This window comes from Lampetra planeri, chromosome 32, assembly GCF_965212315.1.
Source record: "Lampetra planeri chromosome 32, kcLamPlan1.2.h2, whole genome shotgun sequence".
NCBI classification, from domain to species: Eukaryota; Metazoa; Chordata; class Hyperoartia; order Petromyzontiformes; family Petromyzontidae; genus Lampetra; species Lampetra planeri.
In genome coordinates this window covers 1388838-1408549 of record NC_136138.1, presented here as the reverse complement: position 1 = coordinate 1408549, position 19712 = coordinate 1388838, and the positions used below count along the sequence as shown (strand labels likewise).

General features: G+C 49.5%; 1 protein-coding gene across 7 annotated transcripts in view; it reads left to right on the top strand.

The window, feature by feature from the left end:
* Positions 1 to 19712, top strand: part of SEMA3F (semaphorin 3F) — a 377495-nt gene that overhangs the window by 139544 nt on the left and 218239 nt on the right. For 3 of the 7 annotated variants that reach the window (XM_078609410.1, XM_078609414.1, XM_078609417.1), the window contains one exon: positions 7307 to 7332. The exons of the other annotated variants lie outside the window; for them this stretch is intronic. In XM_078609410.1, the coding sequence (XP_078465536.1) occupies positions 7307 to 7332 (26 nt within the window). The remainder of the gene's footprint in view (positions 1 to 7306; positions 7333 to 19712) is intronic. 7 annotated transcript variants of the gene reach the window in all.

The window sequence follows — 19712 nt, the reverse complement described above, 5'->3', positions numbered from 1 at the left end:
AGCCCAGTTCGCTCCACACAGAGCCCCATGCAACGCGTGTTCGCCAGGTCGCTTTGGAAATTGTCATTTGTCTGGCGTCGTATAACCGGAGGTCCACAGCGGGACGTTATCTCCGAGGAATTGCGCGTGCACCTTTTTGCGGGGTACATTAAACTCTCCGATTTCCTTCTCTGTCCACGGCGGCGGCGGCGACGCGGTTTGTTTCACGTCGCTTTCTCCGCGGCGGTCAACTGCGAGCGCCGTGGTGGAGTATTCCACATCGCCGTCCCTCGTTATCTTGTCAGTCAGCGCCAATCTCCTGTCGCTTCGATCGTCTCAATCTTTGCAGCATGCTGAGCGGCAAAATTCTTCTGCTAAGCTCGTAATGTGAGACATATCCACATGATGCAATGAGCTCTGAGCCAAGGGCATTAATTTTTTTCTTCTTCTCCCCGAGAAAAATTGAACACCCATTCCATTAGGGCGCAGGCTACTTTACTAATGTTCGTTTCTCTCTCTCTCTCGGGATTGGTTCCAGCAAAAACATGTAAAGAATGCACCGCTTGAGCAAGCGTCTGTCATCTGTTGGTGTCAGCTGATGGCTCAGTTGACAATTCTTTCCCTCCTGTCGTTTTCAAACTGATCCATTAATTGACTCTGGTAGAGATACACGTCGATGATATCAGCAGCCACGGTGCCGTGAACTTGCCTGTGAACGTTGCAGCGTCCCACCACTGCAGCGTGGGCACACCACGTGCAGCATGCCAATACTTGATGCATCTCCACAATTCAGCTTAAATCCTTCACTGAATTTGACTTGCGTGTGTATGTACGTCTGTTGGGCTTCTTTCGCGCCGTGCGTAGCCAACCGCGCTAATCGGAGGTGTGGAGGAAGGACAGCAAACTAAACGCAAAAAGTGGTTCTAAAGAAATGAGTTTTCAATCTAGTCAACATAAGGAGTATATATATATAAATATATATGGTTCAGCGATTTTCTCATAACCGCACTGCAGTTGCGTTTCTGATCATGCCACAGATCTGATTCATTGGGGGGAGAATAAGTATAGAGAGGCGTGCACTTAACGCGTATTTCTGTTTTGACATTTTATCGCGTTCACAAACTGTTAGCCGATACAAACACGGAGCGGAGCTGTTTTTTGGAGAACGGTCCCGGGGGGGGGGGGGTGAGGGGGGGGGGACGGGACGCGGTTTCAGGATTCCGTGGTGGACATCGTTGGAGCCAACTCCGGGGGCAGCTTTCTATCCAAGCAGAAAGCCGCCCAATCTCGTGGGTTCGTGTCTCTGCGGGGGCCACACGTCACGCCGAGTGGAGTGAAGCAACGGCACGGAGCATTTGACGTTTGAAAAAAAAAATGCGCTGCCCTGACATGGTTCAGCTGCATGGCAAAGCGACAATCCTCTTCTGTGTATGTATATATATTTATGTATATTTACATTCCCCAGCCTCTTGCTAGAGCTACAGCAAGGCAATAAGTGCGTGGTGTCCTCATTACCAACACGCCCGCGCTATCAGCGTTGAGAGTACCCTTATCTCTGTGATAGATCATGTGTCAAACGGCTGGGAGGTTGTGAGTTTAAAGTCATTATTGGAGTTGGGCTCAGCCAATCGTATTAATGGGATACTGTACTCATAATATTGTACTACTTCGTGAAAAGTCATGAGTGGCTGTCCTGTGGAGAGGCTGGTTCCCAGCAGAGAAATGTGAAATGTCCACCGCTGGGTAACGACCGTCTACGGAAAAGAGCACAGCTAAATGTTTGAACGTTCAAACGCGAATTTGACCTCTGGTATGACCATTAATGTCACCTGCTCGGGTAAAGTAGGAAAGCGAGCAGTGAGCCACCACGAAAACATCACCGCGATTTACCTCCTCCTGCTGAGCAGCTGAATGACTCGGTGATCAATGGGATTACCTGCATGGCAGTTTACAAGGGTCAACGGTTCAAGCCCAGCCTCCACCCCTCCGTTTTTTTTAAATAAATATAAACAAGTTAATTTGACCAGGTAAGGCCCACTGAGCTATATAGCTCTTTTTTTCAGAAGCGACCTGGCCACAACTGAGAGCTGAACGAAGTTGCTTATCACGTGGATATTTATAGCAGCCAAATATCCTAAACACACGTATTTAAATGTGGGGGATAAACCGGAGGACCTGGAGAAAAATCCACGTGACCACGGGGAGATATAAAATGCAAACTCCAAATATGCAGCAGGCTTCAGGGTCTGGATCCAACCCACGGCCTCCTGTACACCAGGCGAGGTAGTTAACATCTCGCCGTCTGAGCACTCTGCCTGGACAATGAAGTGGATGATAGACGCCCATTCCGTTGGGTCACGTGGTGTGTCTGCTCTAGCCTCACGGCCCAACTCTCAAACAGGAGGCATGTAAACATCACTTGATTCTTCAGTCTACATGGATGCGTGCACTCAATATCTTTAGGCTAATGGAAGGAATGAGGCACAGCAAAACAAGCCATAGGACAAGGGAGACCCACGAGTGAGAGAGAACACACTGATTGAATTGTGACGTCGGAATTGCTGGTGGGATGGGGAGGCAGGATCGGGATGTGAACACGTCAAAATCACAGTCAGAATCTTTATTTTGTCCTGGAGGAATCCGATGACCTATGAAGCGCTTGTCCATACAGCTTACAACATCCCCACAACTGTGGATAACGTAGCTTATGTGGCTATGGTAAGGGTTGTAAAATAGTCTCAAAATTAATGAGTCTTCATTCGATGTGGCATATCATGATACATGTTCAAGAGATCAAAACGGTGATTTGTGTTTCACTCGAATTGGAAAACCTGTTTTATATTATACATTTCAGAAAGTCGAACTCTCTGCTTACGTTCAGTGTAATCTGTCCAAAGGTGAGTTTTCAGGCTCAAGGGTAAAGTTTTCCATAAAAAAAATAATAAACTCCAGCCATTCTCTGAGTACACCAGTGGTTGAAGGCCTCCCTGTCGCCATGCCAGTCATGGGTTTTTATGTTGACTTTTTAGTTTTATATTTGCCGTGGTTCACCACGCTGGCCAGCGCCCATTCAGCCAGGAGGACAGTTAAACTCTTAAAGGACGAAGAACATCTGCAATTCCCGTCAACAAGCAGGGGGTACAGACTGTGGTGGGTTTTCAGATGTTTTTTTTTCGTGTGTGCATTGGCCACGAGAGCCCTCCATCGTAGGATGATGGAGGAGGCGTGAGTGGATTTTCCACCAGGAGAGGCGATCCGGGCCGTCTGTCAGGAGGAGTAGCCTTTCTGATCCCAGCCTCCTCGCCGGGAGAGGTGGGGTGGGGGGTGACGACGCCTGGCGTGGCCTGAAGCCCTCTTTGCCACGAGTCGCTCTCTTGGCGGGGGCCCTGAGTGATTGACCTCAACGCCGCCACTCCCGGCTCATCCAAACATTGGGCCTCTGCACTTGGGGCAGAAATTGGCTTAAAGCTTAAAACACCATTTACGCTGCGGTGAAGTAAACAGTTTAGGTTGGGGAGAGTGCGTTCTTGCTGTGTGGCGCGCGTGCATTGGAGGAGTTGGTTGCTTCACTGGCACGGTCATCCTCGAAATGTGGAAAAATATATGTTTCCTTTTAAGGCGGTGTTTTTGTGTTTCTTTTGTTGCCCTTCCCTCCTGCACCTCCGATTAGCAAAGTTGGCTACGTACGGTGCGAAATAAGTTCAACATACAGAGACATACCACATTGATAAATGTGTTGAGTTTTTTTTGTTTTTACAATTCTTGTGTACCACTGCGAAACGGAGTTTGAAGACGTGGGTGTGTTTAATGCAAAGTGCCATGTCTCCTCACCAAGTGTGGAGCGCTTGCAGGATGATACGCTAAAAGATCTTGCTACGTGGAGATACTGGACGAAGCATTATTTAGTTTATTACTTGGGAAGTTATAGATTGGGGTAATATGCATGGTGCGTATTCAATTGTAATACACAAGCACGCCGAAAAACATGCCTCTTTTCCACGTGATTGGTTGTATTTTTTTGTCATTTAAATTAGTCTAACCTTCATTGTCATTTGCTTTCTATCACTCTTCTCATTTGTAGATAAATGAAACTCCTAATTTGGTGGGATAATAAACGGTAAAAGCAAAATATAATCGTCCCTTTCCGTTGAGAATTGTGGATACAACGTGTCAACACGCGTTTTAGTCCATCACCCGAATGGCTTTCCAGATCAGCACGGTTATGCAAGCAAACTGGACGAGTTTCGATCTCCTGGGTCTCATCGGCAAAGTCTGGCTTGTTTATGTGGAGACAAATGGCAGATCATATATAGTAACATGTTAAAATTATATTGGAGAAAGCCTTTATCTAGCAGTGAATATACAACGGAAAATATTACATAGTATGTTAATATAGGACTCTACAATCTTGATTTAAAGCGGCATCACGCTTGTATTTCCCTACATGCAATTTTTATACATCTCGATTTTAATTAATTTGCTTGACATCGTTTTTTTTTTTACAAAGAAACGACATGGTATTCAAAATCACATTGAATGCAGTAACCAAACAAAGGCTGCGTTACATAAAACGTAAGAGGAATAAAGAGGCTATTCAAGCGTGATGTCACGTCCACGTCTCATTTCCGTCATCGTGAAGGCTACGCAGAAGTCCATGGTCTTCGTGGTTCCTATTGAGTTACGAACAAAATCAACTCTTTGTTATTTTACCAGGTAAGGTCCACTGATCTGCATGGCCCTTTTTTCAGAGGCGACCTGGCCACAAATGACAGCTAAACAAAGTGGCTTATCACGTGGAAATATATAGCAGCCACATTCTATGAACGCATGTTGATTCTAAATGTGGAGGGGGAAACCAGGGGACCCGGAGATAATTCCACGCGACCACGGGGAGAGAGACACGCAAACTTCAAAAACACAGGCGTCAGGGTCGGGATCAGACCCACAACCTCTTGTATACCAGGCGAGGTTAGTTAACATCTCGCAACTGCGGCGCCCCCAAAACAAGAACGTGCTGAACCGCACACAAGAAGATGAGACTCCCTGAGGCTCATCACCGTTAGTTTCTAACAAGGTGGGCCCATACTCGCGGTACGCGTGGGCGTTTGGCTCTTCAAAAGCAGCTCTGTGCGTGAAATTCAACGCCTCGCTTTCGTGCCATTCCACTCGTGTTCGACGACGCACGACGAACGCGAAGACGCCCGTCCTCGCAGGCGCGGCGATGTGAAGCGAGCTTCTCCGTCTCGCCGGTCACCACGTGGGCGCTTCACCGACGAAATTTGTTTCACTGGCGAGACGCTGGAACCCGACGCGGTCTCTCCACGGGGTCCGAGTGACACCGCAGAGATAAATCAGAAGTTGTGCCGCGCTCACGCTCGCTCGCTTCAACTCATGAAGGCGCCGCTGCGCGGAGAGGGGAGGCGCACGACGTTTTGGAGTCTCCTCGCGAAGAGCGTCGCCGGCAGACAGATCCCGTATTCTCTGACAAGGGAATGACGTCCAATGCCCTGCTCGTGATGAACACCGTCGCCACACGAACACAGCGTCGCATTCGATGTTGATGCGTAAGGGTGGACATTGTTTGCATACTCTTTGGTTCTTTCGGTAAAGTCACGTTGGTAGAAATAAAATCGGCATCTTTTCAGAAAGGTGAGAGGCTCGATCATGTGAGCCTTCTTGTCTCGTCGTCTGTTATGGATTCCCGCAGTCACGAAAGCTTAAAATCAAGATTTATTTTGCAATTTACGAGTTGTCCCCAATGGAAATCTTCAAGAAGATCATTTTACGACGGCCACCTTTGGGTGACCAGTTCGTCAATCGGCAGGGCCGCATGTGCTGGGGTAAAGTGTGGGTCCTCCCCCCTCTTCCAAGACGCCTGGCCAGCGTGGAAGAGTAGGCCAAATACGGTCTAGAGGAGCTCTCTTGAGCTCCCTCTCTCTCTCGTCAAGCCCCTTCCACTTGGTTGAGCTACCAATGAAGAACCTCTGAAGGGTTCCGTGGCAGAATGCAGTGCAGCCTCGTAGGCAGCTAGCGCAGAGCGGAGTGTTTGATGTGTCTAGGCGAGATTGACGCGGAGAGTCAAAACAGAAACAAGTCGACTGCGACTCCACAGTTCCGTGCGCGCGGCTCGCAAGTTTAAGGCGAGCCGCGAGCAATAATTACCTCCCGAGGCAGACTGCAGAGCTAGAGAGCAGCGCTGCCTTTGAGAAAATTGATCCCGATTGCTGGAGGACAAAAAAAAAGCCGTGAAAGAAAATTTTTTTTTTTTATGAAAGCAGACAAGACAGGAGGCCGTCAAATTAAAGCGTGGGGGTGAAAAGTTCGGAGCAATTTTGTGTTGAAGTGAAAGACAGGGCCCACATTTCTGTGATGGGACTCTGCAGGTGCCTATTATCCGGTGGTGTTTGAATGTGCGCCCGCAAATAATTGGAAGCTTTTTGTAAGATGTCCGTTTCCACCGCTCCCCAGGTTTGCCAAAGTTATTCTGATTGCAAGTACCGCGTGGCTCGTCGTTTCTAAGTTTATCGCATTTTATTTGGTTCTTTCGGTAAAGTCGCGAAAGATAGAACAATAATATTAAAAAATAAAGTGAAGGAAAATAAAAATAAAGTAAAAATAATAAAACCACTCATTTAGTCTACATTCGTAGTTGTATTTTTTTTATTAATTGGGATACATTTTTATTCACTTAATAATTTTTTTATAATCTTTTTATCTACGTGACTTTACCGAAAGAAACTCAGAATATGAACTCCTGCAGTCACAAAAGTTTTGAGTCAAAGCTTATCGCATTGTTACATCAGACAATCTCTCGTTTTAATTTCAACTTGTTTATTATAACATGCCGTATTAACATAAAATCGTCGTATTATCCTTTTTCGAAACAAAAAATAAACAAAGTTTCCGTAGCGTCGTCACCCTCTCCAGGGCAAGACGAACGAACGCTGCGCGGACGTCCGTGGGTTGCGCTGCTCTACGCCTCTCGGCGCGCGTTCACGGGTCGCAGCGAGCGCTGTGTTCCCGCACAATGTCCGACGTTTCGCTCCGATCGCTGGAAGCTTACTCGGGAACGAGTGGAAGCGAAACGTCGGACATCGCGCCTGAACAACACGCCGTACCGACCTGCGAATGCACACCAGGGGGCTCTAAGATGAATGCACTCGGCAGGGAGGGCTCCTGACACTGGCCAATGGCTCTATCCAACAACAAGGGCTGGGAGCGTGTGCACACGCATCGTACTTGTTTGCATCCTGACTTCAAAAAGGCACCGGGTGTAACCTTTTGCACCTTCTGCTCCCCTCCCGTTGTTGCCGTTGTTGTTCTGCAGGGTCGCAAGGCCTCTGAGAGACCGGGGTAAGTGAAGCACACGCGAAAATCCTGCTCGTTTGTAAATCCACTCCGCCACGCCGACGTTGTGTCTCTGAATGCCAACCCGCATGACGCCCAAGTGACTACGTCCACCCTTACATAACGCCCGGTCCGCCGTTACGTAAGCTGCGTAAAGAGTGGTGACTTTTTTTTCTTGTTCTGCTCGTCGATCGGCACCAATATCTTAAGCGCGTTTAATGTGGTCGATATCCAGAGGGCACGGGGCTTTTACGTGTTGTGACTCAAACGTGGGCAGCAGTTAAGAGGACTTGGAGAGATCATCCTCGGTCCGTGTTGAAAATTCCTGCATAAGAACACATTTGCTCATGAGGTTAGAACAACGTCCATGTGCCAATTGCGCGCACGGCCAAACGCTTTGCGAATCGCGTGTTTTAAAAAATCCCACACGGCGCGCGCTTGTTAAAAAAATGTTTTCATTTTTTCCACGAGCCCCGGATGCCATTGCACTTTCGCTATTTCATATCGAATGAAACATTTAATAAGGAAGCCATCAAATGAGAGCCCCGGGATTAGCTCAGCTCGAATTTCCCAGCGCATCGACACCACCCCGGTTCGAGCGGTCGCCATCGAAGGCACATCGACACGCGCCGCATCCACACCGCGGCGAAGCCGTAAACACTTTTCGTTGTTCGGAGCAAAGCGCGCTCGCCACGTCGGGCCTGCTCGTTCGCAGGCGATTGGTGTTTCTCGGTATCCGCCACCGCCGCCGCCACCACCACGGCCCAATAGCGATAAGCGAACAACTGCCAAGTCGGGCCATGTGTTTTCAAGTAAACCTTCATCGCCGTGTGACATCACCGGCGCTGTGTGGCCCGGTGGTGTTGCAGGTCATTTTGCGGTGGTGTCGTTGCAAACCCACCCACACCCACCCACACCCACCCCCCTAATTTGAAAATGACATACAGCCTTCCTCGTGGACATTCCTGCGTGAAAGGCGCAGTCCCCCGACCCCACAGGTCGTGTTCTCAAAAGGCCAATAGATGCACCACGAAGCGTTGTTTTAGTGTTGTTTACATATTGAACAAAGTGTGAGGACCACTTGAGATGCAGCTTTTTTACTTTACAAGCTACGCCGAGGTTTTCAATAAGTGTTTACTTTTTTGTTTAGTAAAATAATTATATTCTAATTAAAAGTGATTGCATGTCAGCGTGCGTGACAGGTGTTGTATGAACGCCATTTTTGGGGTGTGGTGGAGAGGTTGTTGACTCTTAATCTTTTATCGGTAGATGGAATATTTTTGTTAATAAAAAAAAATTGGCCTGGGCACAACTGCCAATGCGGCCCATCAATACATTATTGTTTTAGTGTACATTACTGGGGACAACGATTTATGCTGAGCTTATAATCACCAAAAAAAAAAGATACCATCACAGTTCTCTCCATGATGGTGAGGAGCACATGCTCTAGTCTGTGATAAATAATAATGAACGATTCACAGGCCTTTCACAATCCACTCGTTCTTTAATGCCTTCCCACGCCCTTGTTGGCCGGAGAGGTATTACTTTCATCATACTTCACCTTTCTTGTCAGTGCGGGTTGGTGAAGGGAGGGAGGGGGGCTGGGACCGGTTCAGATATCACTTGCCACTGATGGTAGCCGTGACTGGGAATACAACTTTGACCCTGAGATTCTTAGTGCAATGCATGAACCTGCTGCACTACCACTGCACCCTACAGATTCAGAGCGTTCATTATATCTTACATGGCCCAGCCCCCAGCTAGGACCAAGGCCTACCCCAACCCCACCTAATCAATCCCTCTTGTTTTACTGTCATCAAAAGTACACCACCACTTACAATAACCCAATTCTTCATCTCAATTACCACGTTATGTAAAGCGTCTTGGTAGAGGCGCTATCTAAATCTCATTAAGATAAGATAAAACGCACTTTTTTTTGTACATTTCCGAACAATGTCAAACATGCAGCAAAGCCCCAATGAATGTCAATACTGTTAACAACAAGGGGATAAGGATACATGCACGAATATATTGAGTGATTAAAGAGTGCTCGGAAGGTACCCGAGATGTCCGTAACAACAAGACGCACACGGGAAAGGCTTTGCACGGGGGTGGGGGCTTGGCAAAGCGATGAGACGAGAAGAAGACGCAGCGTGAGACAGGCCAGTGGAGACGGTAGCACCGTGCACAATCTACAGACGCAGCTGGCGGCCCCGAAGGTCAGCGCACCAATGCATCTCAGGGAGAAGCACCCGATATGACGGGGGACCCCTGTGCGTGAGAGCCGTCTCGCGCCACCACCACCACCACCACAACCACCACCACCACAACCACCACCACCCCACCCCCCGAAACCGCACACCGACCGCTCCCGCTCACTGCCCCAATCGCCGCCATCACAGCAGGGCCTCGTGCTCGCTGTGCTGTCGGTGCAAGAGGAGTCATGGACTACCTGGGGGGAAATCCACGCGTGCGAGGGGATAATACTCGCAGCTCGCTGTAGATGGAATCACAAAACCACTCGCTACACGGCCGTCTTCGAGCCAAGTGGTTTCTGAAGTTTCTTGTGAAGTGAAATCTACAATCTGGGGGCGCCGTAGCGACGAGATGTTAACTACTTCGCCTGGTATGCAGGAGGTCGTGTGCTCGATCCCGACCCTGACGCCTGCTGTATATTTGGAGTTTGCGTGTTCTCCCCGTGGTCACGATGACCTTTGTCCGGGGCCTCGAGTTTTTCCCTCCACATTTAGAAACACGCGTTTAGAGTATTTGGCTGCTATACATTTCCACACGACAAACCACTTCGTTGAGCTTTAATTTGTGATAGCCAGGTCGCTTCTGATAAAGAGCTACACAGTTCAGTGTGCCTTACCTGGTAAAATAATAATAATTTAGTTTTACATCATGCACCATTGCTTGCATCCAGATCACTGGGTTGACAGATTTACAAGTTTACAGGTTGGCACTGCCACCACCATTCCCGACGCAAGTCGAAGTGTAGCTTCTGGATCAGGTGAACCCTCTTCAGCACTCCTAATCAATCCACAGTCAGACGCACGATTGCCACAATCGATGCCTAACATCCTATGGCGAAGAGCCATTACACAATGCGGGGCCATCCTTCATTACAGCCCGCGATGTCAGCAATAGGTGGGTCTCTCTCTGTGCCTTCACGAACCCGCGTCCTCACACCCCCACTCCCATTGCCGATCGATGCGGCGGAGCGACGAACAGGCGTCGGCATCGTGCTGGGGGCCGCGCTGCGATGCGACGCCGATAGCGAGCGAGGTGTCAGAGGTCACTCGTTCGCAGCGGCGCCCGCTCGCCCCCCCCCCACCGCCTGCCTTGCGCGCCCTCGCAGTGCAGTTGGCCGTCTAGACGAGACCCAGACGGGGTGGTCACCCTCGCGTGAACAGCCGTCTAGACGAGACCCAGACGGGGTGGTCACCCTCGCGTGAAAAGCCATCGCGGAGAGCTCCCTGGCCGAGTGTCGCTGCACAGACCCCCAGCGCCGGAACTCCGGCTAGGTCCAACGTTCGTTTTTTTGTGCGAAATCTCGGAGGTCGGCACACACAGACACACACACACAGATTTCGTGTGTGTGTCTGTGTGTGTGCGCGTGCGTCTGTGTCGTGTAGCGGTGAGCGCTACGCGGCGCTACGAACCCAGCGACCCGAGTTCACTTCCCGCTCACGGCCAACACCAGTGGCGATTATCTGAACCGGTCCTCGGCCTCCCCTAGGCCGACTCAGCCTCAAATTAGTCCCTGGTGTGGTGTGTAAAACATCGCCACTGGGGAGACGAAGGCGGCCGGGCGTGGTGTTGGCCAACAACCTCCTCGTGTGCCGTTCTGGCCTTCATAGTTGCTCGCTAACATCACTTGTCCCAACAGTCTGTTAAGGCTATACGGGGGATCTTTGTCTTTGTGTGCCCGCCCACGTGTGCCCCGAGACCCCCGTACCCCTTTGCCGGGAGAGGGCCACGATCCCTGGGGGCCCCCGACTGATTTCTTTCTGCTCAAGAAACCACGCACCGTCGGATGCGAAGCGATTTCATGTCACTTGTGAAAGTCATCATCGTCGTCGTCATGGTCATCGTAAAGCCGTGATCACTCCCTTGCTAGGTGAAGGCCGCCCCAAGCCGCCCGGCCGCCTCTCGCGATCTCGCGTTGCAATATTCCACTCCGCTCCTGCACGCGAACTGATACCATCGCTCCATCTCCGTCGTGGACGTGCTCTCAGATGACCACCGTCAAGAATAATAATGATGCAAAAGTAAACTGTAAAACCCTAGAAGGTTAGAGTAGAGAGCAACCCCTTAGATGTTTCCATTTTATGGGTCCTTTCTAAAGTGGCAATAACCAATCCGTCTCCATAATGTCATAGGTAGAGTGGGGCGGAATTGTTAATGACTATAAAACATCCTCTTGTCCCATCTGAGCTATAACGTGGATGTGTTTATAGCTGCAACATAACTCCACAAACCTACAAAGTCTGGGGCTATAGTCGTGGCTCTGCTTGAACATTCATGTTGTTTTTATGTCAGCGGCTCTGCCTGTGATTAAACAGATTGTGTGTGCGTCTCTATGCAGCCGCTTTGTGGCTCAATGTGGATTTTAACATTGTTATTCTACTTTTAGACGTTTGATCACCACGTGCAAAATATATTCAGGTTCTGCAATTTTCACATCAGGGCCCTACGACGCATTCGACCGCGATTGAGTCGTGGCATAGTCTAACATTGTTTCGAGAATGCTCGATCATTGCAACTCGCTACTCTACGGGACGTATGGCAAAATAAATAACATTACCAAGTTGCAGCGTGGACAACATCCTCTGGCGCGTGTCGTGACGGGTACTGCAAGATCTGACCATGTACGTCCCATGCTCGCCGAGCTGCATTGGCTGCTGGTTGCCGAACGAATACGTTAGAAGATCGCTCTCATTACACACACAACGTGTTTGCCACAAATGAGCTACAATACTTTGCTGATCACGTCAAGGAACATAACCCATCACGCGAACTCCGGTCATCCTCGCAGTGGCTTTTGACGGACCATCAAACAAAGGTGGTCACTGCATCGTGCGCTTTCAGGTGCACTTCTGCGGCCGTCTGGAACGCTCTTCCTTCCGATATTAGGAAGCCACTGGAGCTATGCACTTTGAAATCGAAATTGAAAACTAATTTATTTAGAACTGCGTTCATGTTTAGTTTGTTGTCCGTCCCCTGCACCTCTGATTAGCAGGGTTGGCTACGTATTGTGCGAAATAAGTTCAAACCACATACATAAAGCACATCAATGGTTTGTATTTACCTTCATTTTTGTTATTATTTAAGGGAGTGTCATGACTGACATTTCTCATATGCAATCTGTGTAACTCATCTGGAAGGTGTTTTCAAAGTTAGTGCGAGTATATCGATGCATGCGTTTCTTTTTTACGAGAATGTCATTTGCCTCACATTATAACTGAACCAATAGATGTTGAGATGTGTCAATTTTGAACGGTTACAAAATTTTTAACCAAACTATCCCTACATTTTTCAATGCCCACAATAATTACGTGACCAGAACAGCTGTGGCATCGTCTCTTGACTCACAGTTGCAGGGCTGTTCACATTTCGGTTGGGATGTGAACGGTCATCCCTCCACGCTTGATCAAACGAGCGTCACTGCGTGGCGATGCACCAGCGGTCAACGTTAGGATGGACTTTCTCCCACCACGGGAACGTGGAATGTACACCACTCTCTCCCTGATGTCTGCGTTAGGGGTCAGGGGATCGACCACCAGCAAAGCGTCCAACCGCAGAGCTGCTGCCGCTTCACTGCCAGAGGTCACAGTGTGCGGGAATGATGACAAAGAGGAGCATGTGGGTGCCACGGTGGCGAGATGTGAATTACCTCGCCTGGTATAAAAGAGGTCGTGGGTTCAATCCCGACCGTGACGACTGCTGTACCTTTGGAGTTGCATGTTCTCTCTCTCTCTTCCTGTGGTCGCGTGGATTGTCTCCGGGTCCTCCGGGTTTTCTCTTCACATTGAGAATTAACGTCACGCATTTAGAGTATTTGGCTGCAATAAAGAAAACACTTCCACGCGATAAGCCACTTCGTTGAGCTATAATTTGTGATTGCCAAGTCGCTTCTGAAAAAAGAGCTATATAGCTCAGTGGGCCTTACCTGGTAAAATAAAAATAAAAATTTTTGAGTGTATCACCGACATCCCAAGTGTTTTTACTGCAGCAACAGGCACAGAGCCATCCGTACAGTGGCTTCCAAAATTGCAAAGCGCTCCCTCCGCTGAGTAGGAAGGCAATTGGGCAGCAAGTCTGAGAACGAATACAAGTTTATTTGAAAAAGCAATAGGGATTAAAAGCCTATAACTCGCAATCGTCGAGCCGATGTCGGATTTGTGTGCGGCCTTGGTCAGCGAATGACGACTGTCGGTTAGCATGGGGTTAGACAGCTGCACTCCCAAAGAAATGCAGAGCGATTCAATATGGAATGCCAAGTGGTTTTTTTTTGTTTTTTGTTTATTTTTCTTGGTAGAAACTTTTTTTAAATATATTTTGTGTAATTGATTATCGGGCATAATCGACTTTATTCCAAAACGAAACTCATTGCCACTCTCATAACAGAGTGACAGACTGAACGCGGGCCTCCAGCCCGTCCGACCGCGTTGGAATTCTCATGCGAGCCCTCTTCAGCTCTCTCCCTTCGCCCCTTTGCGTTGAGATGTTGAGGCTACCCGCTGCCAATGAAGTCAAATCAATAAAGTGGCGGGGGGCAAGGGCAGGCAGGGGCCAGGGCAGGCAGGGGGCAGGGCAGGCGGGGGGGGGCAGGGCAGGCGGGGGGGCAGGGCAGGTGGGGGCCAGGGCAGGTGGGGGCAAGGGCAGGCTGGGGGCAGGGCAGGCAGGGGGCAGAGCAGGTGGGGGCCAGGGCAGGCGGGGGGCCAGGGCAGGCGGGCGCTATGCCGGGAATGGCCGGGGCAGGGCATTTGGCCGGAGGAGTTGGTGGCAGATTCGGCGCTGCGTGCGCCTCCCCCTCCTCCTCCTCCTGCTCGAGTTTCATCGAACGTGCTATGGGAATGGCTTCTTGCTGATCGCCTTTACGATGTGGGGGGGGGGGGGGGGGTCTATCTCCCGTCGCCGTTTGCGAGCCAGGTTGTCGACAGCTGCAGCTCGTCGACGCGAATTGTAAAAAAAAATTCCGTCCTTATTCTGGGGGCTATTTGGGACTGGCCACTCCAATTGGGGGTCCCTGGCGTTTGCGTCTTTTGTGCCCTGTCCGTCGAACGCATCTTAGCAACACGAACGACAGCAACAAGAGGCATGAGAGTAATGGATTAAGTGTCGTATTTTCGCGTCCGAAGAGCTCCATTTGTCATATGGCAGATGTCGATTGGAACTGTTACCGAATAACATTGTGTATTGCGTGACTAAGAGCTCAACGTCTGATGCCATTTGCCAAGTTAACGTAGACACTCTACATATTTCTGCAGTAAATTATTGAGTGCAATCTGTGCACGCTGCAGTGTCTCGTGTCCATTCTCTAACTGTAGGATGAGCCCCACGCTGCTCCATAAACACACGCATACATACACAGGTGAGAAGCGCTTTCACGATTAAAGCATACACAATAACAATGCAAGTTGTCGTTATCGAGCATACGACTAACGATGCGTTTAAACAATTTGTTACTGTATGGAATGGAATAGTGGTTAACGCGTTGTGCTACAAACACGGTGACCCGAGTGTGATTGCCCAACCCTGGTGATACCTGGACCAGACCATGGCAGGTTCCTCTTCAGCATGCCACGCTGCTAGCACGGTGAACTTTGGTCAAATGACCTCGATGAGAGACACGGCACAGAGAGGGATTCGTCCAGTGCCGAGTTGATCGAGTACCGAGAATGGCTCTTACGATAGCGCAGTCATAGAACCACCACACGAACTCCGGTCATCCACGCAGCAGCAGCAGCAACCGCTTTTGGCGAACCATCGATCAAAGGCGGCGGTCACTGCATCGCGCGGCGCTTTCAGATGCGCGTCTGCGGCCCTCTGGAACTCTCCTCCGTCCGATATTAGGAAGCCACAGGGAGCTTTGAACTTTCAAATCATCTAGATTCAAAACTCATTTCTTTCGAACCGCTTTTGGTGTTCAGTTTGTTATCCTTCCCTCGCACCTCCGCTTAGCAGGGTTGGTCACGTACGGTGCGAAAGAAGTTCAACGTACATATACAAAAGGTAACGTGTATTATTGCACGCAATAATAAACTTTCTCGTAGCATTGAATTGCCGAGACATTGTGTCCACCCGTTACACCAAATACCTCTCCGCTGCATCCAGAAACATGGGCATTTCCTTCCGCAAAAATGGGAAAAACCCTGTGAAAGCTGTAGTGACATAACACGTCAGCCTTCGTGAGAGATCCGGCTGCAATGAGGGCTAAACAAATACCACTGGTCAACACACTTTTCTGGCATAAGGTATTCCAACGGTTTTAAGGTAATTTTGGGGTGCTGATTCAAAATCTGGCATCAGTGTTTGTCTATCACATCAGGGTTTTGAGATATCAAATATTGCATTTTCAATAAAAACTGCAGAAGAAAAATATTAAATAAATGTGGATATCTACATAAAATGATATTATAAACACACTATCCTAAAAATACAGCACCATAGTTTAACACTAAAGCAGTCACTGACTCGCAACAACTTGCAATCATAAGTGACAGAGTTAATTTCGGGTAAAATCAATGAAAATGGGGTATTCCGATAGCATAAAAATGAGATGTGATAGAGCAAATCTGAGCTCAACATCCTGAAATTAGTCTAAAACAGCTGCAAAAGTCCAGGCCAGAATTTTTTTTTTGTTGACCAGTGTAATTATATTATGAACGGCGGGGGGGGGGAGGGCAATATCCATGACGTCATATGCATCAGTCACCGTGCGCGCGCACATGCGCACGTGCGCAGGGTTAGAAGTGGCGGCAAGGACGTTTCACTTTCATTGTTTCGCGGAATCAAAATATGAAACGTCGCACTGAAATCGGCGTGTAAATAAAGGTGGCTGCAATGCATAATATGGGGGGGGAGTGGTTTGGGTTAGATCGGTTAAAAAATGAATGTGTCGATAAACCCGCCACCATCGACAGAGCCAATTTGTAAGGTTTATAGCGTAAACAGAACGTGCCAATTCGTTACGAGTACAGCACACCGGTGTGTTGGAGAGCAAATCCACAACATTTACACAATCTGAGTACAACCGTTCACTAATTGGCTGTGTCGGGTGGTGCCGGCTTTAAACTAACATTTATATTTACGCGATCTAACCCCTAAAAAAACCCCATCTCATGGATGATACTGGTCGCGAATGCCTCCCACGTGTTAAAGTGACTGCAATGATTGAGTGCACGAGAAATGGCTTTGAAGTCTACGCCGCTATATTTCGTGTGACTATTATTTGAAGTCAAACTAAATAACACCTATAGTTGTGCACCCCCTTGCCGTCGCGGCTACATAGGGGACTTTGCAGTATTCATGACTTCGCGCAATTCGTCATGCGTTGGTGCGATTGCACTTTGACCTGAACCCCTTGAGGCTAGTTGTGAGTGGGAATTGTGGGAGATTCGGTGCGGCCCTCCCAGCAGAGACACCCATTGCAAAATGTCCACGGGAATTACGCTTCTAAACCATTTCTGCAAAATGTGTTTTCGTCCAGTTGCTACTGTTTGTACTTTTTGTAGCAACTGGATGGGTGCCACGGTGGTGAGATGTTAACTCTCTCGCATGTTTTGCTGGAGGTCGTGGGTTCGATCCCGACCCGGACCTCTGTATATTTGGAGTTTGCGTGTCTCTCCCCGTGATTGAGTGAATTTTTCTCCGGATCCTCCGGTTTTTCCCCTCCATATTGCTAGACGTGCTTTCAGAGTATTTGGCTGCTATAAATATCCACGTGATGAGCCACTTCGTTGAGCTATCATTTGTGGCCAGGTTGCTTCTGAAAAAGAGCTACATAGCTTGGTGGGCCTTACCTGGTAAAATAAAAATGAAAAACTTCGGATGGAAACTAAACATCAACAAACATTCGTGTGATGTGAAGAAGAAGGTCCGTTGCCCGAATCGTCGCCTATATTTGATTTCCTTTTTAGGCTCAACACGCGCTGTTGAGTGTGTGGAGTTTGTTGCTGTTATTCGCAATCGTGCACGACCGCCTACGCAGTGTCACCAAGCAAGACATTGAGAGACGCCAGGCTAAGGGGCCAAGCCAGGCCAGGGCAGACCATTGCCCGATTGACATCGCCACCACCACCGCGGAGTGGCCGCAGATTGTTCACCCGCGAGCCAAGGGGCGAAGTGTGGGGATCGTCCCCGCACGGCGACACGTGACCCTCGCGGCGTCACGTGACCCTCGCGGCGTCAGCTGCAGACGTCGACTGACCAACGAGTCTGTCGCCACCGCCGACACTGGACGGTGACCTCAAAAAGGTGAAAGTTCCCCCCTTGCCCTCCAGGTGGAATAGTTCGTTTCTCGTGCCTGGTACAGGGAGCTGATGCGTGCTCACGTGCCCGTGCGTGCGTGCTCACGAGGACGAGGTGGCAGCAACCCAAGGGGCAATCATAGCGAAAGATTAGCGGTCCAAACAACGGGGCCTCAAATGCAACTGATGCAGACTTACTTCGTGATGAACTCTGGCGAGTATCAGTCAGTCGTAACGCCGAGATCTTTCTGTTCTGTTTATCACAGCATACAAAACAACCTCATTTTTGTTACATCTTAATTTATGTATAATTCTCCGAAACAGCAACGAGCTACCTTATAAAGTATTGCACGCGAATTTACTGACTGTAGTGCGTACGCTGTTTTATAGACGTGGTTGCGTTCACGTGTATGCCCTGCGACATCTTCCATGTTTGTTATACATTGTCGGGCGATGTTTTGTCCTTTTATAGTCGGTGTTTATACTGCACTCTGAAACTCTAGCCTTGGCGATGGCTTCCCGGAGCAGGCAAATAGACCGCAGCTGCGAGCAATTGTAAATGTCTTTGATTTACAGACACTGCACTTGAGTCTCAACGAGAAGTGAGCCACCGGTGCTAATCAATTCCGTTCGAGCGTGTTCGTGGGTAACACGATCTCGTTGAATGTAACAATCCCCACCGTCGGGAAAGCCCATGCTTGGAAAATGCATTAATCAACGCAGGATAAATGAACAGTGAAAATGTTAGTGAAATCATGCAGTTCTATACAACGTATCCAGCGCATGTAGGATATTAAATTTGCCACGATGAACAATAACAGACGCAGTGTTTGGTCGTTTTCACATTGGCTCGACACTGATTGTTATTCACGTGGTTTTCAAGTTTGCGTCGCGTATTCCATCCCATCGCAAAGGTCGCGGGATGCCAACAGCGGTGCCGCATTTAGCAAAAGCAGCCCCGTGCCAGCGTGGGAACGGGGCCGTGACGACAGAATGTGACGTCGGTGCCTATGAATAGGGCTCTTACCCCTGCCACAGCGGATGTTGTTCCGTTTGATCCCCCCCCCGCCACCCTTAGAGGAGGCCACGCGCGCGAGGCACCTTGGAAGTGCTGCGAATCAATCAGACGCGGGTGGCACGCGGGTGGCACGGGCACACACACACACGCGGATAGCACCCACGCGTCTGGGCACGTAGGTGGCACGGGCACGCACGTGGGAGACACGCGCACGCGCGCGGGTGGCACGCACGCGAGCGGGTGGCACGCGGGTGGCACGCACGCACGCGCGCGGGCACGCGGGTGGCACGCACGCGCGCCAATGCCGGGCTGCGCGCGTGCTGGTTTGCATCACGCCAGCCACTGATGTGGCGTTTTCATAAACACAGGGCGAGACCCGGGGAAGACGCAAAACTGTGCTTTGGAGTCTTGAAAGTGTGTGTAATATTCCCTAGATCAAATACGGCAGATGGGGTTTAAATTACTGGAAGTTTGCTTTTTTAATGACCAAAAAAAGGTATTCGTGTATTTGTTTGAACAGTATTTGCAGGATGTACGGTTCAAATAGGCGAGCTCGCTTTACAATAGTATTCCTCGGGGAAGAGTCTCACGAGAGTCAGGGGCTGCCTCGTCGCGGTCTCGTGCACCAGGCGCCTCTTAACAGCGACGCTCGCTCCTCCGCGCCGCATCACGAAGTCGCACTCACAGCGAAACCGCCCGCCTCTCGTAGCAGCTGCACGCGGGCCGCTGTGTGAACAGCACAACAGCTGCTTCGCTTCCCAACTCGGTGACCACTCGGTTGGAAAAAATCCCCCGCATACCCCCCCCCACCACCCTGCCATTCATCAATTGAAAGCCCCAACGCGAACCGTATTCATGAATACGCAGACGTTCACGGCACGCACCTCATC